Source organism: Oncorhynchus mykiss, chromosome 16 (genome assembly GCF_057628025.1).
Source record: "Oncorhynchus mykiss isolate SJ-2025 chromosome 16, ASM5762802v1, whole genome shotgun sequence".
Classification (NCBI taxonomy): domain Eukaryota; kingdom Metazoa; phylum Chordata; class Actinopteri; order Salmoniformes; family Salmonidae; genus Oncorhynchus; species Oncorhynchus mykiss.
Genome location: NC_143037.1, coordinates 64,575,129 through 64,597,782, shown reverse-complemented (window position 1 = coordinate 64,597,782; position 22,654 = coordinate 64,575,129). Strand labels below are relative to the sequence as shown.

The 22,654-nt window shown below is 45.8% G+C and overlaps 1 protein-coding gene across 2 annotated transcripts in view; it reads left to right on the top strand.

Annotated features, from left to right (window-relative positions):
- LOC110492510 (sodium/potassium-transporting ATPase subunit beta-1-interacting protein 4) overlaps positions 1–22,654 on the top strand; it is a 126,650-nt gene that overhangs the window by 83,256 nt on the left and 20,740 nt on the right. For both annotated transcript variants that reach the window (XM_021566897.3, XM_036947507.2), the window contains exon 5: positions 11,221–11,281. In XM_021566897.3, coding sequence (XP_021422572.2) covers positions 11,221–11,281 — 61 coding nt within the window. The remainder of the gene's footprint in view (positions 1–11,220; positions 11,282–22,654) is intronic.

The window sequence follows — 22,654 nt, the reverse complement described above, 5'->3', positions numbered from 1 at the left end:
CAGGCGGTACCGGAGCGCCAAGTCTAGGTCAAAAAGGCTTCTTAACAGCTTCTACTCCCAAGCCATAAGACTCTCGAGCAGTTAATAAGATGGCTACCCAGACTACTTGTATTGTCCACACTCTGCATTTTTACGCTGCTGCTACTCTCTGTTTATTATCCATGCATAGTCACTTTACCTCTACCTACATGTACATATTACCTCAATGACCTCGACTAACCGGTGCACCCGCACATTTACTCTGTACTGGAACTCACTGTATATAGCCTTGCTACTGTTATGTTATCGTTGCTCCTTAATTATTTGTGATTTCTCTTTTTTTTCTTCTTAAAAATGCATTGTTGGTTAAGGGCTTGTAAGTAAGTATTTCACTGTAAGGTCTACTACACCTGTTGTATTCGGCCCGTGTGACTAATTTGTTATGGCTCTGGCCCAACCCTTCGGTTTCTGAGACCAATCAGAACAGTTAGAGTGTGTTTGTGTTCTAGAAATCGTTGTGGAGGTACTCAGATCCAGACTTATTGCAGAGAAAAAACAAACGTTTATGGGCGTGACGTAGAGGTTGGCCTGAGCAAGGAGTATGGGTTGCCAAGCAAGGCCTAAAAGGGTTTCCACTAGATAGTACAGCCACAAAGTCAAAATTGGCTATATTGTCAAAATTCATGAAAAAATATATATACTTAAGGTTAGGGTTAGGCATATGGTTATCAGTATGGCTGAGGTTAGGGTTAGGTTTAAAATCACAAGAAGATAAATTTGCCAGGATTTGTGGCTGTGGTAACTAGTGAAAACCAAAACTGTTAGATATGCCTATTGCTGAGTGTGGAATCTAATTTTGTCTCTCTCTACCTGGGATAATATTTGCCGCTTAGAGATTGCCCTTCATTAACGTATGCAAATGTCTGTTTCCCCCAGCTGAGCAGCTGGTCTCACTCTCATACTCTCAATTGTATGGGTGTCCTTCATATCTACGCCACTGGTCAATGGCAGTAGTGAGTGTTGTGTGTGTGTGTCCTTCATATCTACACCGCTGGTCAATGGCAGTAGTGAGTGTTGTTTGTGTGTGTGTGTCCTTCATATCTACGCCACTGGTCAATGGCAGTAGTGAGTGTTGTGTGTGTGTGTGTCCTTCAAATCTGCGCCACTGGTCAATGGCAGTAGTGAGTGTTGTGTGTGTGTGTGTGTGTGTCCTTCATGTCTATACCGCTGGTCAATGGCAGTAGTGAGTGTTGTGTGTGTGTGTGTGTGTGTGTCCTTCATATCTACGCCGCTGGTCAATGGCAGTAGTGAGTGTTGTGTGTTTGCTTGTGCATGTCATTGGAAGCTGTTGAGGGGAGGATGGGTCATAATAATGGCTGGAATGGAGTCAATAGAATGGTACCAAATACATCAAACACGTGGTTTCCATTCCAACCATTATTATGAGCCGTCCTCCCCTCAACAGCCTCCACTGTCGTGTGTGTCTGTGTGATTACATGCACATGTATCACTGTGAATGTGTTTGTGTGTCTGAAAGGATGAATGTGAAATATCATGTGATCTCCCAAAACCTGTTTCCTCTAAGCATTTATAGATGAACAGCAAATGGAACAGATCCTGGCTTTGAACTCAACTCTTCTCCTCTCTGCTCCAGTTTTCCATTCCTCTCTGCTGTTTTCCATTCTCCCCCGTACGTTTTCCTCGGTCAAGACCCCTGTCCGCCCCTGACAGCACCGCTTTAGATGGGGTCACAGACACACACGTAACACACACACATACCACTTTAGACAGAGCCGAGGGGAACTGTCAGAGGAGTCACTTTCCATTAGAATGCTAATAGAACAGAGACTGCCACAGACAGCAGAGAGGGAGAGCAAGGGAGTGAGAGAGAGGGAAGGGGATGATGAAGAGAGAAGTAAGGGGATACGGGGTGAGGGGCAGAAAGTGAGAGGGAGAGAAACACACAGAGGGAGAGCGCGTGAGAGAGAGAAACATGCAGAGAGAGAGCGAGAGAGAGAAGGACTCACCACTGATTAATAACAATAGATTGACATAGCGATGCTATTCCCGCCCTTAGATCCAGCAGGTCAGGACTAGCCCACTCAGGCTTGACTCATCACTTGAATTAATATTACATACATTTTCCAGAATGATCTCTGTGAACTCCAAAGCTGTATGGGGGACTGGGAGAGGAAGGTGTAGGGGGAGGGGGACTGGGAGAGGGAAGCTGTGGGGGGAGACTGGGAGAGGAAGCTGTGTGGGGGGACTGGGAGAGGAAAGCTGTGTGGGGGACTGGGAGAGGAAAGCTGTGTGGGGGGGGACTGGGAGAGGGAAGCTGTGTGAGACTTTATCACCCCCCCTACACTATCACCCCCCTACACTATCCCCCCACTGAGACTGTATCACCCCCCTACACTATCCCCCCACTGAGACTTTATCACCCCCCTACACTATCACCCCCCTACACTATCCCCTCACTGAGACTGTATCACCCCCTAAACTATCCCCCCACTGAGACGGTATCACCCCCCCACTATCCCCCCACTGAGACGGTATCACCCCCCCACTATCCCCTCACTGAGACTGTATCACCCCCCCCCCCCCACTATCCCCTCACTGAGACTGTATCACCCCCCCACTATCCCCTCACTGAGACTGTATCACCCTCCCACTATCCCCTCACTGAGACTGTATCACCCCCCCACTATCCCCTCACTGAGACTGTATCACCCTCCCACTATCCCCTCACTGAGACTGTATCACCCCCCCACTATCCCCTCACTGAGACTGTATCACCCCCCCACTATACCCTCACTGAGACTGTATCACCCCCCCCACTATCCCCTCACTGAGACTGTATCACCCCCCCCACCCCCCCACTATCCCCACACTGAGACTGTATCACCCCCCCCCCCCACTATCCCCTCACTGAGACTGTATCACCCCCCCACTATCCCCTCACTGAGACTGTATCACCCCCCCCCCACTATCCCCTCACTGAGACTGTATAAACCCCCCCCCCCCACTATCCCCTCACTGAGACTGTATTACCCCCCCACTATCCCCTCACTGAGACTTTATCACCCCCCCACTATCCCCTCACTGAGACTGTATCACCCCCCCACTATCCCCTCACTGAGACTGTATCACCCCCCCACCCCCCCACTATCCCCCATTGAGACTGTATCACCCCCCCCACCATCCCCTCACTGAGACTGTATCAACCCCCCCCCCCCACTATCCCCTCACTGAGACTGTATCACCCCCCCCCCCACTATCCCCCATTGAGACTGTATCACCCCCCCACTATCCCCTCACTGAGACTGTATCACCCCCCCACTATCCCCTCACTGAGACTGTATCACCCCCCCCCCCCACTATCCCCTCACTGAGACTGTATCTATCACCCCCCCACTATCCCCTCACTGAGACTGTGTCACCCCCCCCCCACTATCCCCTCACTGAGACTGTATCACCCCCCCCCACTATCCCCTCACTGAGACTGTATCACCCCCCCACTATCCCCTCACTGAGACTGTATCACCCCCCCACTATCCCCTCACTGAGACTGTATCACCCCCCCCCCCCCCCACTATCCCCTCACTGAGACTGTATCACCCCCCCCCCCCCCCACTATCCCCTCACTGAGACTGTATCACCCCCCCCCCCCCCCCCACTATCCCCTCACTGAGACTGTATCACCCCCCCCCCCCCCCCCACTATCCCCTCACTGAGACTGTATCACCCCCCCACTATCCCCTCACTGAGACTGTATCACCCCCCCCCCCCCACTATCCCCCACTTAGATTGTTTCACCCCCCCTACACTATTCCCCCACTGAGACTGTATCACCCCCCCCCCACTGAGACTGTATCACTCCCCCACACACATTGTATCAATCCCCTTACACTATCCCCCCACTGAGACTCTGTATTTGCTGACTGTGTTTTTTTGCTGAGCCCTCCAGACATAGACACTCTAATCAAGGCAATTCAAGCAAATCAAACACACACACACACACACCATTGATGCAACTCAACCAGTGTCTGGCATCCTGCTGCAAACACCATTGTGTGTGACCCAGGCTGGCCTGCCTGTGAGAAACCTGCCTGTGAGAAACCTGGCCTCAGAGCATTTTTTATTATTCTGTATGTAAATCTGAGACTCTATTTAGTATGATATGTTTAGTTTCGTATCATATGTATTAGCTGGCTAACGTTAGCTAGGCTAGGGGTTAGGGTTAAAGTTAGGATTAAGTTTAGGAGTTAGGTTAAAAGGTTAGGGTTAGGGGAAGGTTTAGATGAAAAGGTTGAGGTTAGTAGAAGGGTTAGCTAACATGCTAAGTAGTTGCAATGTAGCTAAAAAGTAGTAAGTAGTTGAGAAGTTGATCATTAGCTGAAGTTGTCCGTGATGAGATTCAAACTCGCAACCTTTGGGTTGCTAGACGTTCGCATTATATGCCTACCCACCCGACCAACCACCCTACACACAGGCTGCTGTGAGAGGTAATTAGCCACTTCAGACATAGAAAGAAGGTAGGATGGAACTCACTACTCTCTCTTAAAACTCATTTAGCCTGTACACACACACTCCTTTCATAGCGTGTTGTTTTGTACTAATGGTGTCTGAGGTGTGAGTTTACAGTAGGACTAGTTACAGTAGTCAAATGACCCTTATAAAATCGTCAACATAACAAACAGTTGGTCAAACCGCTGCCTGCAAACAGTGCACAACAGTGGTGTCCTGTGGCCCCATCACACACACACACACACACACACACACACACACACACACACACACACACACGCGCGCACACACACACACACACACACACACACAGTCTCCGGTTGCTCAGTGTGTGTTTTGGGGGCATTTTGCCCGATGCTGGTTTAATTGGCATGGCAGAGTGCCACTCATTGGGGTAGAGTGTGTCTGTCTGTCTGAGTCCCAGTGTGTGTGTTTCTCAGAAAAGATCACAGCCATCTGCCAACAATGCAGCATGTCATCATATTGACAGGCTGCTGAGGCCAGAAATAGTCTTACTGGCTTGGTTACCTAGTTACCAGCTTGTTTAGGTGCATGGTGTCTTCAAGTGGGCTCCCGTGTGGAACAGCAGTCTAAGGCACTGCATCTCAGTGCAAGAGGCGTCACTACAGTCCCTGGTTGGAATCCAGGCTGAATCACATCCGGACGTGATTGGGAGTCCCATAGGGCGGGCCATAATTGGCCCAGCGTTGTCAGGGGTAGGCCATCAGCGTAAATAAGAATTTATTCTTTACTGAATAGCCTAGTTAAATAAAGGTTAAATTAAAAAAGTGTCTGTTTTCTGAGGAAATGTCTCTGGACGGGAAGTTAATTTGTGTACAAAACAACACATTCTGTAGAGGAATAGAGATGAGATCAGAGACACATACTGCACATGCTGATTGATGATCAATGGTTTTGATTGTACCCTGTTGCACCATCCTCCAACCAGCTACTCCCTGTACACTCAGTCGCACACACAGACCCTCACAACCCTCACAACCCCCACACGTACACTCACAACCCCCACACGTACACTCACATCCCCCACACGTACACTCACATCCCCCACACGTACACTCACATCCCCCACATGCACACTCAGTCCCCCACACATACGCTCAGTCGCCCACACATACGCTCAGTCGCCCACACATACGCTCAGTCCCCCACACATACGCTCAGTCCCCCACACATACGCTCAGTCCCCCACACATACGCTCAGTCCCCCACACATACGCTCAGTCCCCCACACATACTCTCAGTCGCCCACACATACACTCAGTCCCCCACACATACACTCAGTCCCCCACACATACACTCAGCTCCCCGGGTGTTCAATGTGGTAGCCCCCCACACCTCTTAGATTCAGAGGGGTTGGGTTAAAAGGCAAAGTCAAGTTTCAGTTTGACCTTGTGAGCAATTAAGGACAGAAATTTCACCTAATTTTAACATTCTGTCATGAAAAACACATTTTCCCATCTCAAGAGGTTAAATAAAAAATATACTATAGTAAGTGCCTGTTAAGTCCCAAATAAAGTAACAAAGTTGACTGTAATCTTAAATCAGCCATGAATCCCCTTGCGACAGAATGAATGGAAGCTTGTTGTGTGCAACAGGGAATTGAATCCAAGCTTCACATAAAAAGAATCATTCTAAAACATTTGTAGCCTGTCTATCTGTGGGTAACAGGGAATTGAATCCAAGCTTCACATAAAAAGAATCATTCTAAAACATTTGTAGCCTGTCTATCTGTGGGTAACAGGGAAGACGTGTTATGTTCGACCCGCTCAGTTTTCCACCACAAAACACCAGCAAATGGCCAAAAAGAGTAGAACCAGCTCACCTGCTTTTACACTGATTTAACAATTAGATGTTCAATGTTTCTTTTGAAAACCATATTAGTTTTTCCCAAACCTTAACATGCTTGCTGAAACTACATCTCACGTACTCAAAACTCTAGTTCGCCAATTTCTCCAAACCCCACAGGCATAACGAAACACAGCAATCAAAGTCATGTACTCCCTGCTCAAAATGAAACTCTGCATACTAATGAGACATACGCACATCAAATTAATCTAACTTAGTGAAAATAGGCCTATTTGTTCTACTGTACTGTACGTTAGATCAATTGTATGGAATATATAAAGAAAAAAAATTCAGTAAATCATGAGTCAAGAAATAAATATTCCATTGAGAATGTTCATGTCTGTTGTTTTGGTCCGGCTACAGATTTTCATCAACATCACAGGTGTTATTCTCCTTGGCCAGACAGCAGGGGAAATATATTCCGGCATGACGCATCTACCCCTGACAGGGGCTGGAATGTCACCAGAGGCCTCCTCCATTGCCTGAAGAAGGGCCATGGGGGTTTGCGATTATACACCTTCCACATACTGAAAACGGTTCCTCTATGGGGTTGAGAAATGGGGAATATGGTTGGAGATAGAGAATTATAAACCTGGGATGGTCATGGAACTAGTTGTGGACCTGAGCAGCCCGATGGATGCTCATGTTGTCCCAAATTTGAACATACATTTGCTGCTCAGGATCACCTGGCCTTCTCTGTTCTGGCTGAAAAAGATTTTCATGTAAGGTGTTCAGGAAATGAAGGAGATGGGCAGTGTTGTATGGTCCAAGAGTAGCAAGGCGTTGGAGGACCCCATTGTGGCTCATAGCTGCGCATATGGTTACATTTCCCCCGCGCTGGCCAGGTACCTCAATGATGGCGCATTGACCAATGACGTTCCTTCCTCTCCTCGTCTTCGCTAAATTGAATCCAGCCTCATCTATGGATATGAGTTCCTGGGGGATGGGACTTGCGTTCAACTCCATGAATCTCTGAAATTACAGTAAATACTATAATTTCTGTATAGTAAAGTTCACTGGCAACATCAATGAGTCTCTAATGTTTCAAGAGTATAATACTAGCACATTACTTACTTTCACATATTTGTACCGTTTATCCTTCACTCTTTGGGAATCCCTTTTAAATGGGACTCTGTAGATGTGCTTCATCCGGAGATGGTGTTTCTGAAGGATGCGGACTGTGGTTGATAAACTCACTCTGATGTTATGGAAGATGGCAGGTTTTCAATAATCTGTTGTTGGATTTCCTGCAATCTTATGGAATTATTTTAAACTACCATTTGCACAATGGCAGCCTCCTGTTTGTCTGTACATAGATGCTTTCTACCACCACGTGGTGGTCGTCTTTCAGTTCTACAAACTCAAAATAGCATACAGTACAGTAAACACTACAGTAATACAGTATACAAGACAAACATGTTTGTCACGTTCTGACCTTAGTTCCTTTGTTTTGTCTTTTGTTTTAGTATGGTCAGGGCGTGAATTGGGTGGGTGGTCTATGTTCGTTTTTCTATGATTTTCTATTTCTGTGTTCGGCCTGATATGGTTCTCAATCAGAGGCAACTGTCAATCGTTGTCCCTGATTGAGAACCAAATTAGGCAGCCTTTTTTCCATAGTGTTTTGTGGGTGGTTATTTTCAGTCTTTGTGTGTCTGCACCAGATAGAACTGTTTCGCTTTTCACTTTGTTGTTTTGTATTTTGAGGTGTTCTTTTTTCATTACATAAGATGAACACTAACCACGCTGCGCTTTGGTCCTCTCCTTCTTCCACCCAAGACAACCGTTACAATGTTACAACGTAGTATACCGTAGCTCCCAATTTCATAAATACAGTAATAAATGAAACATTTACTTTGTTTCCCCTGTCGGTATGTATTGGAATCTACAGTCTTTACTGAGCTTAATGTTGTACTACTGTCAAGTAGTAAATACACTGCATTCGGGAAATGTATTCACACCCCTGGACTTTTTCCACATTTTGTTATGTTACAGCCTTATTCTAAAATGGATTGTTTCTACATACAATACCCCCTAATGACAAAGTCGAAACACATTTTAGAAATGTTTTTTTAGAACATTTTTTCAAATGTATTACAAATTTAAAACTGAAATGTCCCATTTCCATAAGTATTTAGACCCTTGTTGAAGCACCTTTGGCAGCGGTTACAGCCTCGAGTCTTCTTGGGTATGACGCGGCAAGCTTGGCACACCAGTATTTGGGGAGTTTCTCCCATTGCACTGTAAGTCCAACGTCTGCAGTACATATTTATTCTCATTGTGGAACGTCTGGATGATGGACGCTACGGCAAAGCGGCTCAGATTGGGCAGCACTCTCTGCCTCAAGGTTAAACCATGGTTGACCACGTAGTCCACCACAGTCGCCCGAATTTCAGGACTTGGTCTTCCTCCAGCTCTACCTCTACCTCTCTCTGCGAAGTTTGCTTCCACTGTTCTCCGAACACAGGAGTAATCACCTGTGGCCTAAGGTCTGATTGCAAAATGAACATTTACACAATCACTGTTTGCACATGTGAAAGTGATAAATTGGTAATTGAGCTTAGCTTGTTGAACAGTGTTGCTTTTCATTTGCACACTATATTTTTGTTGTGAAGTTTGTGCCTAAGGTAGAGAATTGTGTATTGTCTTTTGTCTGATTGGGTGTCTGGTTCTGCTAAATGAGTTACAGGTTTCTGTCATTGTGCCTCATGGGCCCGTTGTTTTAGTGAGTAAACAATTGGGAAAAACTGTAAAACATAACAGGGTTGACCTTAATAAAATTGGAGACAGACGGAAATGTATCACTAAATAATATTCTTTAAAAAATGACTTTGTTAAAGCAACCAAATAACTAAGGCTTTACAAAGATGGTGAAAATTAAAGACATTTTTAGATTAAGTGGGTTAACTCTCTCTGTGTTCTAACTCTGTCTGGGATCTAACTCTCTGTGTGTTCTAACTCTCTCTGTGTTCAAACTCTCTGTGTGGGTTATAACTCTCTGTGGGTTATAACTCTCTGTGTTCTAACCCTCTGTGTGTTCTAACACTCTCTGTGTGTTATATCTCTATGTGTATTCAAACTCTCTGTGTGTGTGTTCTAATTATATGGGTTCTACTAACTCTGTGTTTTCTAACCCTCTGTGTGTTCTAACTCTCTGTTCTAATCATCTGTGTGTTCTAACTCTCTCTGTGCGTTCAAACTATCTGTGTGCGTTCAAACTATCTGTGTGGGTTATAACTATCTGTGTGGGTCATAACTCTCTGTGTGTTCTAACCCTCTGTGTGTTCTAACTCTGTGTGTTCTAACACTCTCTGTATGTTCTAACACTCTCTGTGTGTTATATCTCTCTGTGTATTCAAACTCTCTGTGTGTGTGTTCTAATTATATGGGTTCTACTAACTCTGTGTTTTCTAACTCTCTGTGTGTTCTAGCTTTCTGTTCTAATCATCTGTGTGTTCTAACTCTTGTGTGTTTTCTAATCATCTGTTCTATCTGTGTGTTCTAATTCTCTGTGTGTGTTCTGACTCTGTGTATGTTCTGACTCTGTGTGTTCTAACTCTGTGCGCGTTCTAACTTTTGTGCTTTTTAACTATCTTTGTGTTCTAACGATGTGCGCGTTCTAACTCTGTGCGTTCTAACGCTGTGCGCGTTCGAACTCTGTGCGCATTCTAACGCTGTGCACGTTCTAACGCTGTGCGCGTTCTAACTGTGCGCGTTCTAACTCTGTGCGCGTTCTAACTCTGTGCGCGTTCTAGCGCTGTGCGCGTTCTAACGCTGTGCGCGTTCGAACTCTGTGCGCGTTCGAACTCTGTGCGCATTCTAACTCTGTGCGCATTCTAACGCTGTGCGCGTTCTAACGCTGTGCGCGTTCTAACTGTGCGCGTTCTAACTCTGTGCGCGTTCTAACTCTGTGCGCGTTCTAGCGCTGTGCGCGTTCTAGCGCTGTGCGCATTCTAGCGCTGTGCGCGTTCTAGCGCTGTGCGCGTTCTAGCGCAGTGCGCATTCTAACGCTGTGCGCGTTCTAGCGCTGTGCGCGTTCGAACTCTGTGCGCGTTCTAGCGCTGTGCGCGTTCTACCGCTGTGCGCGTTCGAACTCTGTGCGCATTCTAACGCTGTGCGCGTTCTAACGCTGTGCGCGTTCTAACTGTGCACGTTCTAACTCTGTGCGCGTTCTAACTCTGTGCGCGTTCTAACTCTGTGCGCGTTCTAACGCTGTGCGCGTTCTAACGCTGTGCGCGTTCTAACTCTGTGCATTCTAACGCTGTGCGCGTTCAAACGCTGTGCGCGTTCTAACTCTGTGCGTTCTAACGCTGTGCGTGTTCTAACTCTGTGCGCATTCTAATGCTGTGCACGTTCTAACGCTGTGCGCGTTCTAACTGTGCACGTTCTAACTCTGTGCGCGTTCTAACTCTGTGCGCGTTCTAACTCTGTGCGCGTTCTAACTCTGTGCGCGTTCTAACGCTGTGCGTGTTCTAACTCTGTGCGTTCTAACGCTGTGCGCGTTCAAACGCTGTGCGCATTCTAACTCTGTGCGTTCTAACGCTGTGCGCGTTCTAACTCTGTGCGTTCTAACGCTGTGCGCATTCTAACGCTGTGCGCGTTCTAACTCTGTGCGCGTTCTAACGCTGTGCGCGTTCTAACTCTGCGTTCTAACGCTGTGCGCGTTCTAACTCTGCGTTCTAACGCTGTGCGCGTTCTAACGCTGTGCGCGTTCTAACTCTGTGCGCGTTCAAACGCTGTGCGCGTTCTAACTCTGTGCGTTCTAACGCTGTGTGTGTGTTCTAAGTCTGTGTGCGTTCTAACTATCTGTGTGTTCTAACACTTTGTGTGTGTGTGTTTGTGTGTTCGCAGCTCCTGGGCTTCGTGTACGCCTGTTACGTCGTCAGCGCCATCACTGAAGAGGAAGACAGCTGTGAGTACTACAACTTAACTTGACACCCACACTCTCTCAGTTCAGTTTGAATTGCAGGGCTTTATTGGCATGGGAAACATATTAACATTGCCAAAGCAAGTGAAGTAGATAATAAACAAAAGTGAAATATACAATAAAAATTAACAGTAAACATTACACTCACAGAAGTTCCAAAATAATAAAGACATTACAAATGTCATATTATGTCTATATATACAGTGTTGTAGCGATGTACAAATGGTTAAAGTACACAAGGGAAAATAAATAAACATAAATAGGGGTTGTATTTACAGTTGTGTTTGTTCTTCACTGGTTGCCCTTTTCTTGTGGCAACAGGTCACAAATCTTGCTGCTGTGATGGCACACGGTGGTATTTCACCCAGTAGATATAGGAGTTTATCAAAATTGGGTTTGTTTTCAAATTCTTTGTGGATCTGTGTAATCTGAGGGAAATATGTGTCTCTAATGTGGTCATACATTTGGCAGGAGGTTAGGAATTGCAGCTCAGTTCCCACCTCATTTTTTGGGCAGTGTGCACAGTGTGTCTTCTCTTGAGAGCTATGTCTGCCTACGGCGGCCTTTCTCAATAGCAAGGCTATGCTCACTGAGTCTGTACATAGTCAAACCTTTCCTTAAGTTTGGGTCAGTCACAGTGGTCAGGTATTCTGCCACTGTGTACTCTCTGTTTAGTGCCAAATAGCATTCTAGTTTGCTCTGTTTATTTTTGTTAATTCTTTCCAATGTGTCAAGTAATTCTCTTTTTGTTTTCTCATGATTTGGTTGGGTCTAATTGTGTTGCTGTCCTGGGGCTCTGTGGGGTCTGTTTGTGTTTGTGAACAGAGCCCCAGGACCAGCTTGCTTAGGGGACTCTTCTCCAGGTTCATCTCTCTGTAGGTGATGGCTTTGTTATGCAAGGTTTGGGAATCGCTTCCTTTTAGGTGGTTGTAGAATTTAACGTCTCTTTTCTGGTTAGCGGTTAGCGGCCTAATTCTGCTCTGCATGCATTATTTGGTGTTTTACATTGTACACAGGTGATATTTTTGCAGAATTCTGCAAGCAGTCTCTCAATTTGGTGTTTGTCCCATTTTGTGAATTATTGGTTGGTTAGCTGACCCCAGACCTCACAACCATAAAGGGCAATGGGTTCTATACCTGATTCAGGTATTTTTAGCCAGATCCTAATTGGTATGTTGCATTTTATGTTCCTTTTGATGGCATAGAAGGCCCTTCTTGCCTTGTCTCTCAGCTCATTCACAGCTTTGTGGAAGTTACCTGTGGCACTGATGTTTAGGCTGAGGTCTGTAGGCTGAGATCTGTGTCCTCTAGGGCAATGGTGCATAGATGGAATTTGTATTTCTGGTTCTGGTGACTGGACCTTCTTTGGAACACCATTATTTTGGTCTTATTGAGATTTACTGTCAGGGCCCAGGTCTGTCAGAATCTGTGCTGCTGTAGGCCCTCCTTGGTTGGTGACAGAAGCACCAGGTCATCAGCAAACAGTAGACATTTGAATTCAGATTCTAGTAGGGTGAGTCCGGGTGCTGCAGACTGTTCTAGTGCCCTCGCCAATTTGTTGCTATTTATGTTGAAGTGGGTGGGGCTTAAACTGCATCCCTGTCTCACCCCACGGTCCTGTGGGAAGAAATGTGGGTGTTTTTTTCACACTTGTTGTTTTTGTACATGGATTTTATAATGTCGTATGTTTTTCCCCCAACACCACTTACCATCAATTTGTGTAGCCAACCCTCATGCCAAATTGAGTCAAAAGCTTTTTTGAAATCAACAAAGCATGAGAAGACTTTGCCTTTGGTTTGGTTTGTTTGTTTGTCAACTGGGTGTGCAGAGTGAATCCATAGTTTGTCATTTGTTAATTTTTTGTAGTTTGTAATTTGTTAAAAAGACAATTTGACATTTGCTCAATACATTGTTAACTAGTCTGCTGTTAATGATAATGCAGAGGATTTTCCCAAGGTCAAATTTGTCTCCACTTTTGTGGATTGGGGTGATCAGACTGTCACGTTCGTCATAAGGATGAGACCAAGGTGCAGCGTGGTAGGCGTACATTGTTACTTTTAATGAATGAACACCGAACAAAAACAACAAAACAAACAAACGAAACGTAAAGCTATACAACTAGTTCTGACAGGCAACTAAACATAGACAAGATCCCACGAAACACAAAGAGGAAATGACTGCCTAAATATGATCCCCAATCAGGGACAACGATAAACAGCTGTCTCTGATTGGGAACCAACATAGACATACAAAAACCCCTAGACATACAAAAACTAGAGTACCCACCCTAGTCACACCCTGACCTAACCAAAATATATAGAAAAACAGAGATATCTAAGGTCAGGGCGTGACACAGTCCTTGGTTCCAAATATTGGGGAATATGCCAAAGATAAGGATGATGCACTCACACACACACACTCTCTCTCACTCACACACACACACACACACACACACTAAATTAACCACAACCTAACAACATGGCAAGACAGGAGATTTTTTAAAATGTTTTATTTGAATTGAACCTTTATTTACCTAGGCAAGTCAGTTAAGAACAAATTCTTATTTACAATGAAGGCCTACCCCAGCCAAACCTGGACGACGCTGGGCCTATTGTGTGCCGCCCTATGGGACTCCCAATCACAGCCGGATGTGGAGATGAGGAATAGGAGATGAGAGGGGGGCCTGTAGCTAATTAAAACATCCCTCAATCCCTCCTCCACCTTGTCCGCTCCTCCCTTCCTCCCCTACCAGCTGTTCTCCGTCACTCTGTCTCCCCATCCAACCATTTCATTCTCTCCCTCACACCCTTGACCCAATTTTCTTTCCCTGTATAGTGAGTGTCCTCACATTTTCATCACCTCTTCTCCCCAGCTGTCAGTTCTGGTGGTAGTCGGAGGTTGGTAGTGTGAAAAACCGTGTGTTTTTGTCTTCTGCAGACCAGTTCTGCTACCACCCACCATATTTTATAGAAGTGCCTACATACATACATACATACATATATATATATATATATATATATATATATATATATATATATATATATATATATATATATATATATACTGAACAAAAATCTAAACATTATATATATTTTTTCTGAACAAAAATAAAAACTATATATATATACACACACACACACACAGTTGAAGTCGGAAGTTTACATATACCTTAGCCAAATTCATTTAAACTCAGTTTTTCACAATTCCTGACATTTAATCCTAGTAAAAATTCCCTGTTTTAGGTCAGTTAGAATCACCACTTTATTTTAAGAATGTGAAATGTCATAATAATAGTAGAGTGATTAATTTCAGGTTTTATTTCTTTGATCACATTCCCAGTGGGTCAGAAGTTTACATACACTCAATTAGTATTTGGTAGCATTGCCTTTAAATTGTTTAACTTGGGTCAAACGTTTTGGGTAGTCTTCCACAAGCTTCCCACAATAAGTTGGGTGAATGTTGGCCCTTTCCTCCTGACAGAGCTGGTGTAACTGAGTCAGGTATGTAAGCCTCCCGCTTTTTCCTCCAAACATAACGATGGTCATTATTGCCAAATAGTCATATTTTTGTTTCATCAGACCAGAGGACATTTCTCCAAAAAGTACGATCTTTGTCCCCATGTGCAGTTGCAAACCGTAGTCTGGCTTTTTTATGGCAGTTTGGAGCAGTGGCTTCTTCCTTGCTGAGCGGCCTTTAAGGTTATGTCGATATAGGACTCGTTTTACTGTGGATATAGATACTTTTGTACCTGTTTCCTCCAGCATCTTCACAAGGTCCTTTGCTGTTGTTCTGGGATTGATTTGCACTTTTCGCACCAAAGTACGTTCATCTCTAGGAGACAGATCGCATCTCCTTCCTGAGCAGTATGACGGCTGCGTGGTCCCATGGTGTTTATACTTGCGTACTATTGTTTGTACAGATGAACGTGGTACCTTTAGGCATTTGGAAATTGCTCCCATGGATGAACCAGACATGTGGAGGTCTACAATTTGTTTTCTGAGGTCTCGGCTGACTTCTTTTGATTTCCCCATGATGTCAAGCAAGGAGATACTGAGTTTGAAGGTAGGCCTTGAAATACATCCACAGGTACACCTCCAATTGACTCAAATGTTGGCAGTTAGCCTATCAGAAGCTTCTAAAGCCATGACATAATTTTCTGGAATTTTCCAAGCTGTATAAAGGCACAGTCAACTTAGCGTATGTAAACTTCTGCCCCATTGGAATTGTGATTCAGTGAATTATAAGTTAAATAATCTGTCAGTAAACAATTGTTGGAAAAATGACTTGTGTCATGCACAAAGTAGATGTCCTAAACGACTTGCCAAAACTATAGTTTGTTAACAAGAAATGTGTGGAGTGGTTGAAAAACAAGTTTTAACCTCTCCGGGATCGTTCGAGACGCTTGCATCCCACCTCGCCAACAGCTAGTGAAATTGCAGGGCGCCAAATTCAAAACAACAGAAATCTCATAATTAAAATTCCTCAACCATACAAGTATTTTACACCATTTTAAAGATACACTTCTCGTTAATCCAACCACAGTGTCCGATTTCAAAAAGGCTTTTCGGCGAAAGCAGAACATATCATTATGTTAGGTCAGCAACTAGTCACAGAAAGCATTCAGCCATTTTCCAACCAAAGAGAGGTGTCACAAAAAGTAGAAATATAGATCAAATTAATGCCTAACCTTTTGGCGATCTTCATCAGATGACACTCCCAGGACTCAATGTTACACAATACATGTATGTTTTGTTCGATCAAGTTCATATTTATATCCAAAAACCTCAGTTTACATTGGCGCCATGTTCATAAATGCCTCCAAAACATCTTGAGAAATTGCAGAGAGCCCCATCAAATAACAGTAATACTCATCATAAACTTTGATGAAAGATACATTTTTTGCATAGAATTAAAGATAAACTTGTTCTTAATGCAACCGCTGTGTCAGATTTCAAAAAAGCTGTACGGCAAAAGCACAATATTCAATAATCTGAGAACAGGTTCAGCCACAAATGCAAGCCATACAGTTACCCACCAAATTGTGTAGTCAACAAAAGTCATAAATAGCATTATAAATCTTCACTTACCTTTGCTGATCTTCGTCGGAATGCACTCCCAGGACTCCCACTGATCGATTACGTCCATATTTATGTCCAAATATCTCAGTTTTGTTCGCACATTTAGTTCACTATTCCAAAGGCACAATGCGCGAGCGCAAAATCCAGATGAAAAGTCAAATGAGTTCCATTACAGTTTGTAGAAACATGTCAAACGATGTTTACAATCAATCCTTAGGGTCTTTTTATAATAAATCTTCAATAATATTCCAACCGGACAATAGCGTATTCATTACAGAGGAAAAAGAAGGAACGGCTCAGTAAACAACTGATTGGCATCAGCCTAGTCCACTTGTTGAAACAGCTCTTATTTGACACCCTTCCACAATAGAAGCCTCAAACAACTTTCTAAAGACTGTTGACATCTACTGGAAGCCTTGGGAAGTGTAATCTGGCCCCATAGACACAGCATATTGGATAGGCAATCACTTAAATGAAACTACAAACCTCAGATTTCCCACTTCCTGGTTGGATTTGTCTCAGGTTTCGCTTGCCATATGAGTTCTATTATACTCACAGACATAATTCAAACAGTTTTAGAAACTTCAGAGTGTTTTCTATCCAATACTACTACTAATATGCATATATGCATCTGGGACAGAGTAGCAGACAGTTTATTCTGGGCACCTTATTCATCCAAGCTACTCAATACTGCCCCCCTGCCACCAAGAAGTTAATGACTCCAACCTAAGTGTATGTAAACTTCCAACATCAACTGTATGTACTGAACAAAAACATAAACATGATATATATATATATATATATATACAGTGCCTTGCGAAAGTATTCGGCCCCCTTGAACTTTGCGACCTTTTGCCACATTTCAGGCTTCAAACATAAAGATATAAAACTGTATTTTTTTGTGAAGAATCAACAACAAGTGGGACACAATCATGAAGTGGAACAACATTTATTGGATATTTCAAACTTTTTAAACAAATCAAAAACTGAAAAATTGGGCGTGCAAAATTATTCAGCCCCCTTAAGTTAATACTTTGTAGCGCCACCTTTTGCTGCGATTACAGCTGTAAGTCGCTTGGGGTATGTCTCCATCAGTTTTGCACATCGAGAGACTGAAATTTTTTCCCATTCCTCCTTGCAAAACAGCTCGAGCTCAGTGAGGTTGGATGGAGAGCATTTGTGAACAGCAGTTTTCAGTTCTTTCCACAGATTCTCGATTGGATTCAGGTCTGGACTTTGACTTGGCCATTCTAACACCTGGATATGTTTATTTTTGAACCATTCCATTGTAGATTTTGCTTTATGTTTTGGATCATTGTCTTGTTGGAAGACAAATCTCCGTCCCAGTCTCAGGTCTTTTGCAGACTCCATCAGGTTTTCTTCCAGAATGGTCCTGTATTTGGCTCCATCCATCTTCCCATCAATTTTAACCATCTTCCCTGTCCCTGCTGAAGAAAAGCAGGCCCAAACCATGATGCTGCCACCACCATGTTTGACAGTGGGGATGGTGTGTTCAGCTGTGTTGCTTTTACGCCAAACATAACGGTTTGCATTGTTGCCACAAAGTTCAATTTTGGTTTCATCTGACCAGAGCACCTTCTTCCACATGTTTGGTGTGTCTCCCAGGTTGCTTGTGGCAAACTTTAAACAACACTTTTTATGGATATCTTTAAGAAATGGCTTTCTTCTTGCCACTCTTCCATAAAGGCCAGATTTGTGCAATATACGACTGATTGTTGTCCTATGGACAGAGTCTCCCACCTCAGCTGTAGATCTCTGCAGTTCATCCAGAGTGATCATGGGCCTCTTGGCTGCATCTCTGATCAGTCTTCTCCTTGTATGAGCTGAAAGTTTAGAGGGACGGCCAGGTCTTGGTAGATTTGCAGTGGTCTGATACTCCTTCCATTTCAATATTATCGCTTGCACAGTGCTCCTTGGGATGTTTAAAGCTTGGGAAATCTTTTTGTATCCAAATCCGGCTTTAAACTTCTTCACAACAGTATCTCGGACCTGCCTGGTGTGTTCCTTGTTCTTCATGATGCTCTCTGCGCTTTTAACGGACCTTTGAGACTATCACAGTGCAGGTGAATTGATACGGAGACTTGATTACACACAGGTGGATTGTATTTATCATCATTAGTCATTTAGGTCAACATTGGATCATTCAGAGATCCTCACTGAACTTCTGGAGAGAGTTTGCTGCACTGAAAGTAAAGGGGCTGAATAATTTTGCACGCCCAATTTTTCAGTTTTTGATTTGTTAAAAAAGTTTGAAATATCCAATAAATGTCGTTGCACTTCATGATTGTGTCCCACTTGTTGTTGATTCTTCACAAAAAAATACAGTTTTATATCTTTATGTTTGAAGCCTGAAATGTGGCAAAAGGTCGCAAAGTTCAAGGGGGCCGAATACTTTCGCAAGGCACTGTATATATATATATATATATGTATATATATATATATATATATAGCAAAAATATAAACACAACATGCAACATTTTCAAAGATTTTACTGAGTTACAGTTCATAGATGGAAATCAGTCAATTGAAATAAAAAAAATAGGCCCTAATCAATGGATATCACATGACTGTCACGACTTCTGCCGAAGTTGGCTCCCCTGCCTGTTCAGGCGGTGCTCGGCGGTCGTCGTCACCGGCCTACTAGCCGTCGCCGATCCCTTTTTTGTTTTCTGTTTGTTTTGTCTTATTAGTTGCACCTGTGTCTATTTGTGTTTGCTTGATGGGCTTCCTTATTTAAAGTTAGTATACCCGCCCTTGTTTTGTGCGGGATTACTCTTGTGTTACGTGTGTGTGTTATTAGGTGTGTCCGTGTTTTGGGTTGGTCTATATTTTTCCCCGCCCTGTGTTGTGGGCATTGCTTTTGGTGCCGAATTAAAGTGCACTTCTTCCTGTGGAACTCTCTGCGCCTGATTCTTCCTCACACACCTAGTCCCTCGTGACAATGACTGGACACAGGTGCAGCCATGGGTGGCTTACACACCCACTGAGGAGCAAGGCCCAGCCAATCAGAATTAGTTTTTCTTCCCACAAAAGGGCTTTATTACAGACAGAAATACTCCTCAGCAGAACCCTCCCGCTCGTCAGATGATCCCGCAGGTGAAGAAGACCGATGTGTGGAGGTTCTGTGCTGGCGTGGTTACACATGGTCTGCAGTTGTGAGGCCGGTTGGATGTACGGACAAATTATCTAAAACAACATTGGTAGGCTTATGGTAGAGAAATTAAAATTCAATTATCTGGCAACAGCTCTGTTGGAAATTCCTGCAGTCAGCATGCCAATTGCACGCTCCCTCAACTCTGTGGCATTGTGTTGTGTAACAAAACTGCACATTTTAGAATGGCCTTTTATTGTCCAGGTAGAGGTAGGGAGGGAGGGAGAAAAGGGAGGGAGGGGGGGAGGGAGAAGTGGTATGGAGGGAGGGAGGGAGGGAGGGAGGAAGGGAGAAGTGGTAGGGAGGGAGAAGAGGTAGGGAGGGAGGGAGAAGTGGTAGGGAGGGAGAAGAGGTAGGGAGGGAGGGAGGGAGAAGTGGTAGGGAGGGAGAAGAGGTAGGGAGGGAGGGAGGGAGAAGAGGTAGGGAGGGAGGGAGAGGAGGGAGAGGAGGTAGGGAGGGAGGGAGTGAGAAGAGGTAGGGAGGGAGAAGAGTGAGGGAGAGAGTGAGTAGAGGTAGAGGTAGGGAGTGAGAAGAGGTAGGGAGTGAGAAGAGGTAGAGGGAGGGAGAGAGGGAGGGAGAAGAGGAGGTGGAGGGAAGGAAAAGAGGTAGAGGTAGGGAGGGGGTGAGTGAGAAGAGGAGGTAGAGGTAGGGAGAGAGTGAGAAGAGGAGGTAGAGGTAGGGAGGAAGTGAGAAAAGGTAGGTAGGGAGGGAGAAGAGGAGGTAGTGAGGGAGGGAGAAAAGGGAGGGAGGGAGGGAGAAGTGGTAGGCAGGGAGGGAGGGAGATAGGAAGGAAGAAGTGGGAGGGAGGGAGGAAGGAAGAAGTGGTAAGGAGGGAGAAGAGGTAGGGAGGGAGAAGAGGTAATGAGGGGGGGAGAAGAGAAGGTAGAGGTAGGGAGGTAGGGAGGGAGTGAGAAGAGGTAGGGGGGGGAGAAGAGTGAGGGAGGGAGTGAGAAGAGGTAGAGGTTGGGAGTGAGAAGAGGTAGGGAGAGGGAGGGAGGGAGAAGGGGGAGGGAGGGAGGGAGAAGAGGTAGAGGTAGGGAGTGAGACGAGGTTGTGAGTGAGAAGAGGGAGTGAGGGAGAAGTGGTAGGGAGTGAGGGAGAAGTGGTAGGGAGGGCAAGGGAGAAGAGGGAGAGAGAGAGGGCAAGGGAGAAGAGGGTAGAGAGAGAGAGGGAGGGAGGGAGAAGATGTAGAGAGAGGAAAGGAGAAGAGGTATAGAGAGAGAGAGAGAGAGAGGGGGGGAAGTGGTAGAGAGAGGGAGGGTAAGAAGTAGGAGGGAGAAGAGGTAGGTTAGGGAGTGAGAAGAGTTAGGGAGTGAGAAGAGGTAGAGGGAGGGAGAAGAGGAGGTGGAGGGAGGTAGGGAGAAGAGGTGGAGGGAGGAAGGGAGAAGAGGAGGGAGAAGAGGAGGGAGAAGAGGAGGTGGTGGAAGGAGAAGAGGTAGAGGTAGGGAGGGGGTGAGTGAGAAGAGGAGGTAGAGGTAGGGAGAGAGTGAGAAGAGGAGGTAGAGGTAGGGAGGAAGTGAGAAAAGGTTGGTAGGGAGGGAGAAGAGGAGGTAGTGAGGGAGGGAGAAAAGGGAGGGAGGGAGGGAGAAGTGGTAGGCAGGGAGGGAGGAAGGAAGGAAGAGGTGGGAGGGAGGGAGGGAGGAAGGAAGAAGTTGTAGGGAGGGAGAAGATGTAAGGAGGGATGGAGAAGAGAAGGTAGGGAGGTAGGGAGGTAGGGAGAAGAGGTAGGGAGTGAGAAGAGGTAGGGAGTGAGAAGAGGTAGGGGGAGGGAGGGAGAAGAGTGAGGGAGTGAGGGAGGGAGTGAGAAGAGGTAGAGGTTGGGAGTGAGAAGAGGTAGGGGGAGGGAGGGAGAAGAGGTAGAGGGAGGGAGTGAGAAGAGGTAGAGGGAGGGAGTGAGAAGAGGGAGGGAGTGCGAAGAGGGAGGGAGTGCGAAGAGGGAGGGAGTGCGAAGGTAGGGAGTGCGAAGAGGTAGGGAGTGCGAAGAGGTAGGGAGTGCGAAGAGGTAGGGAGTGCGAAGAGGTAGGGAGTGCGAAGAGGTAGGGAGTGCGAAGAGGTAGGGAGTGCGAAGAGGTAGGGAGTGAGAAGAGGTAGGGAGTGAGAAGAGGTAGGAGTGAGAGAGGTAGGAGTGAGAAGAGGTAGGGAGTGAGAAGAGGTAGGGGAGGGAGTGACAAGAGGTAGGGGGAGAAGTGAGAAGAGGTAGGGGGAGGGAGTGAGAAAAGGTAGAGGGAGGGAGAGAGGGAGGGAGAAGAGGAGGTGGAGGGAGGGAGAAGAGGTAGAGGTAGGGAGGGTGTGAGTGAGAAGAGGAGGTAGAGGTAGGGAGGGAGTGAGAAAGGGTAGGGAGGGAGGGAGAAAAGGGAGGGAGGGAGAAGAGGAGGTAGAGGTAGGGAGGGAGGGAGAAAAGGGAGGGAGGGGGGAGGGAGAAGTGGCATGGAGGGAGGGAGGGAGGAAGAGAAGTGGTAGGGAGGGAGAAGAGGTAGGGAGGGAAGTGGTAGGGAGGGAGAAGAGGTAGGGAGGGAGGGAGAAGAGGTAGGGAGGGAGGGAGAGGAGGTAGGGAGGGAGAGGAGGTAGGGAGGGTGGGAGTGAGAAGAGGTAAGGAGGGAGAGAGGGAGGGAGAAGAGGAGGTGGAGGGAAGGAGAAGAGGTAGACGTAGGGAGAGAGTGAGAAGAGGAGGTAGAGGTAGGGAGGAAGTGAGAAAAGGTAGGTAGGGAGGGAGAAGAGTAGGTAGTGAGGGAGGGAGAAAAGGGGAGGGAGGGAGGGAGAAGTGGTAGGCAGGGAGGGAGGGAGGGAGGAAGGAAGAAGTGGTAGGGAGGGAGAAGAGGTAGGGAGGGAGAAGAGGTAAGGAGGGAGGGAGAAGAGAAGGAAGAGGTAGGGAGGTAGAGGTAGGGAGTGAGAAGAGGTAGAGGGAGGGAGAGAGGGAGGGAGAAGAGGAGGTGGAGGGAAGGAGAAGAGGTAGACGTAGGGAGAGAGTGAGAAGAGGAGGTAGAGGTAGGGAGGAAGTGAGAAAAGGTAGGTAGGGAGGGAGAAGAGTAGGTAGTGAGGGAGGGAGAAAAGGGAGGGAGGGAGGGAGAAGTGGTAGGCAGGGAGGGAGGGAGGGAGGAAGGAAGAAGT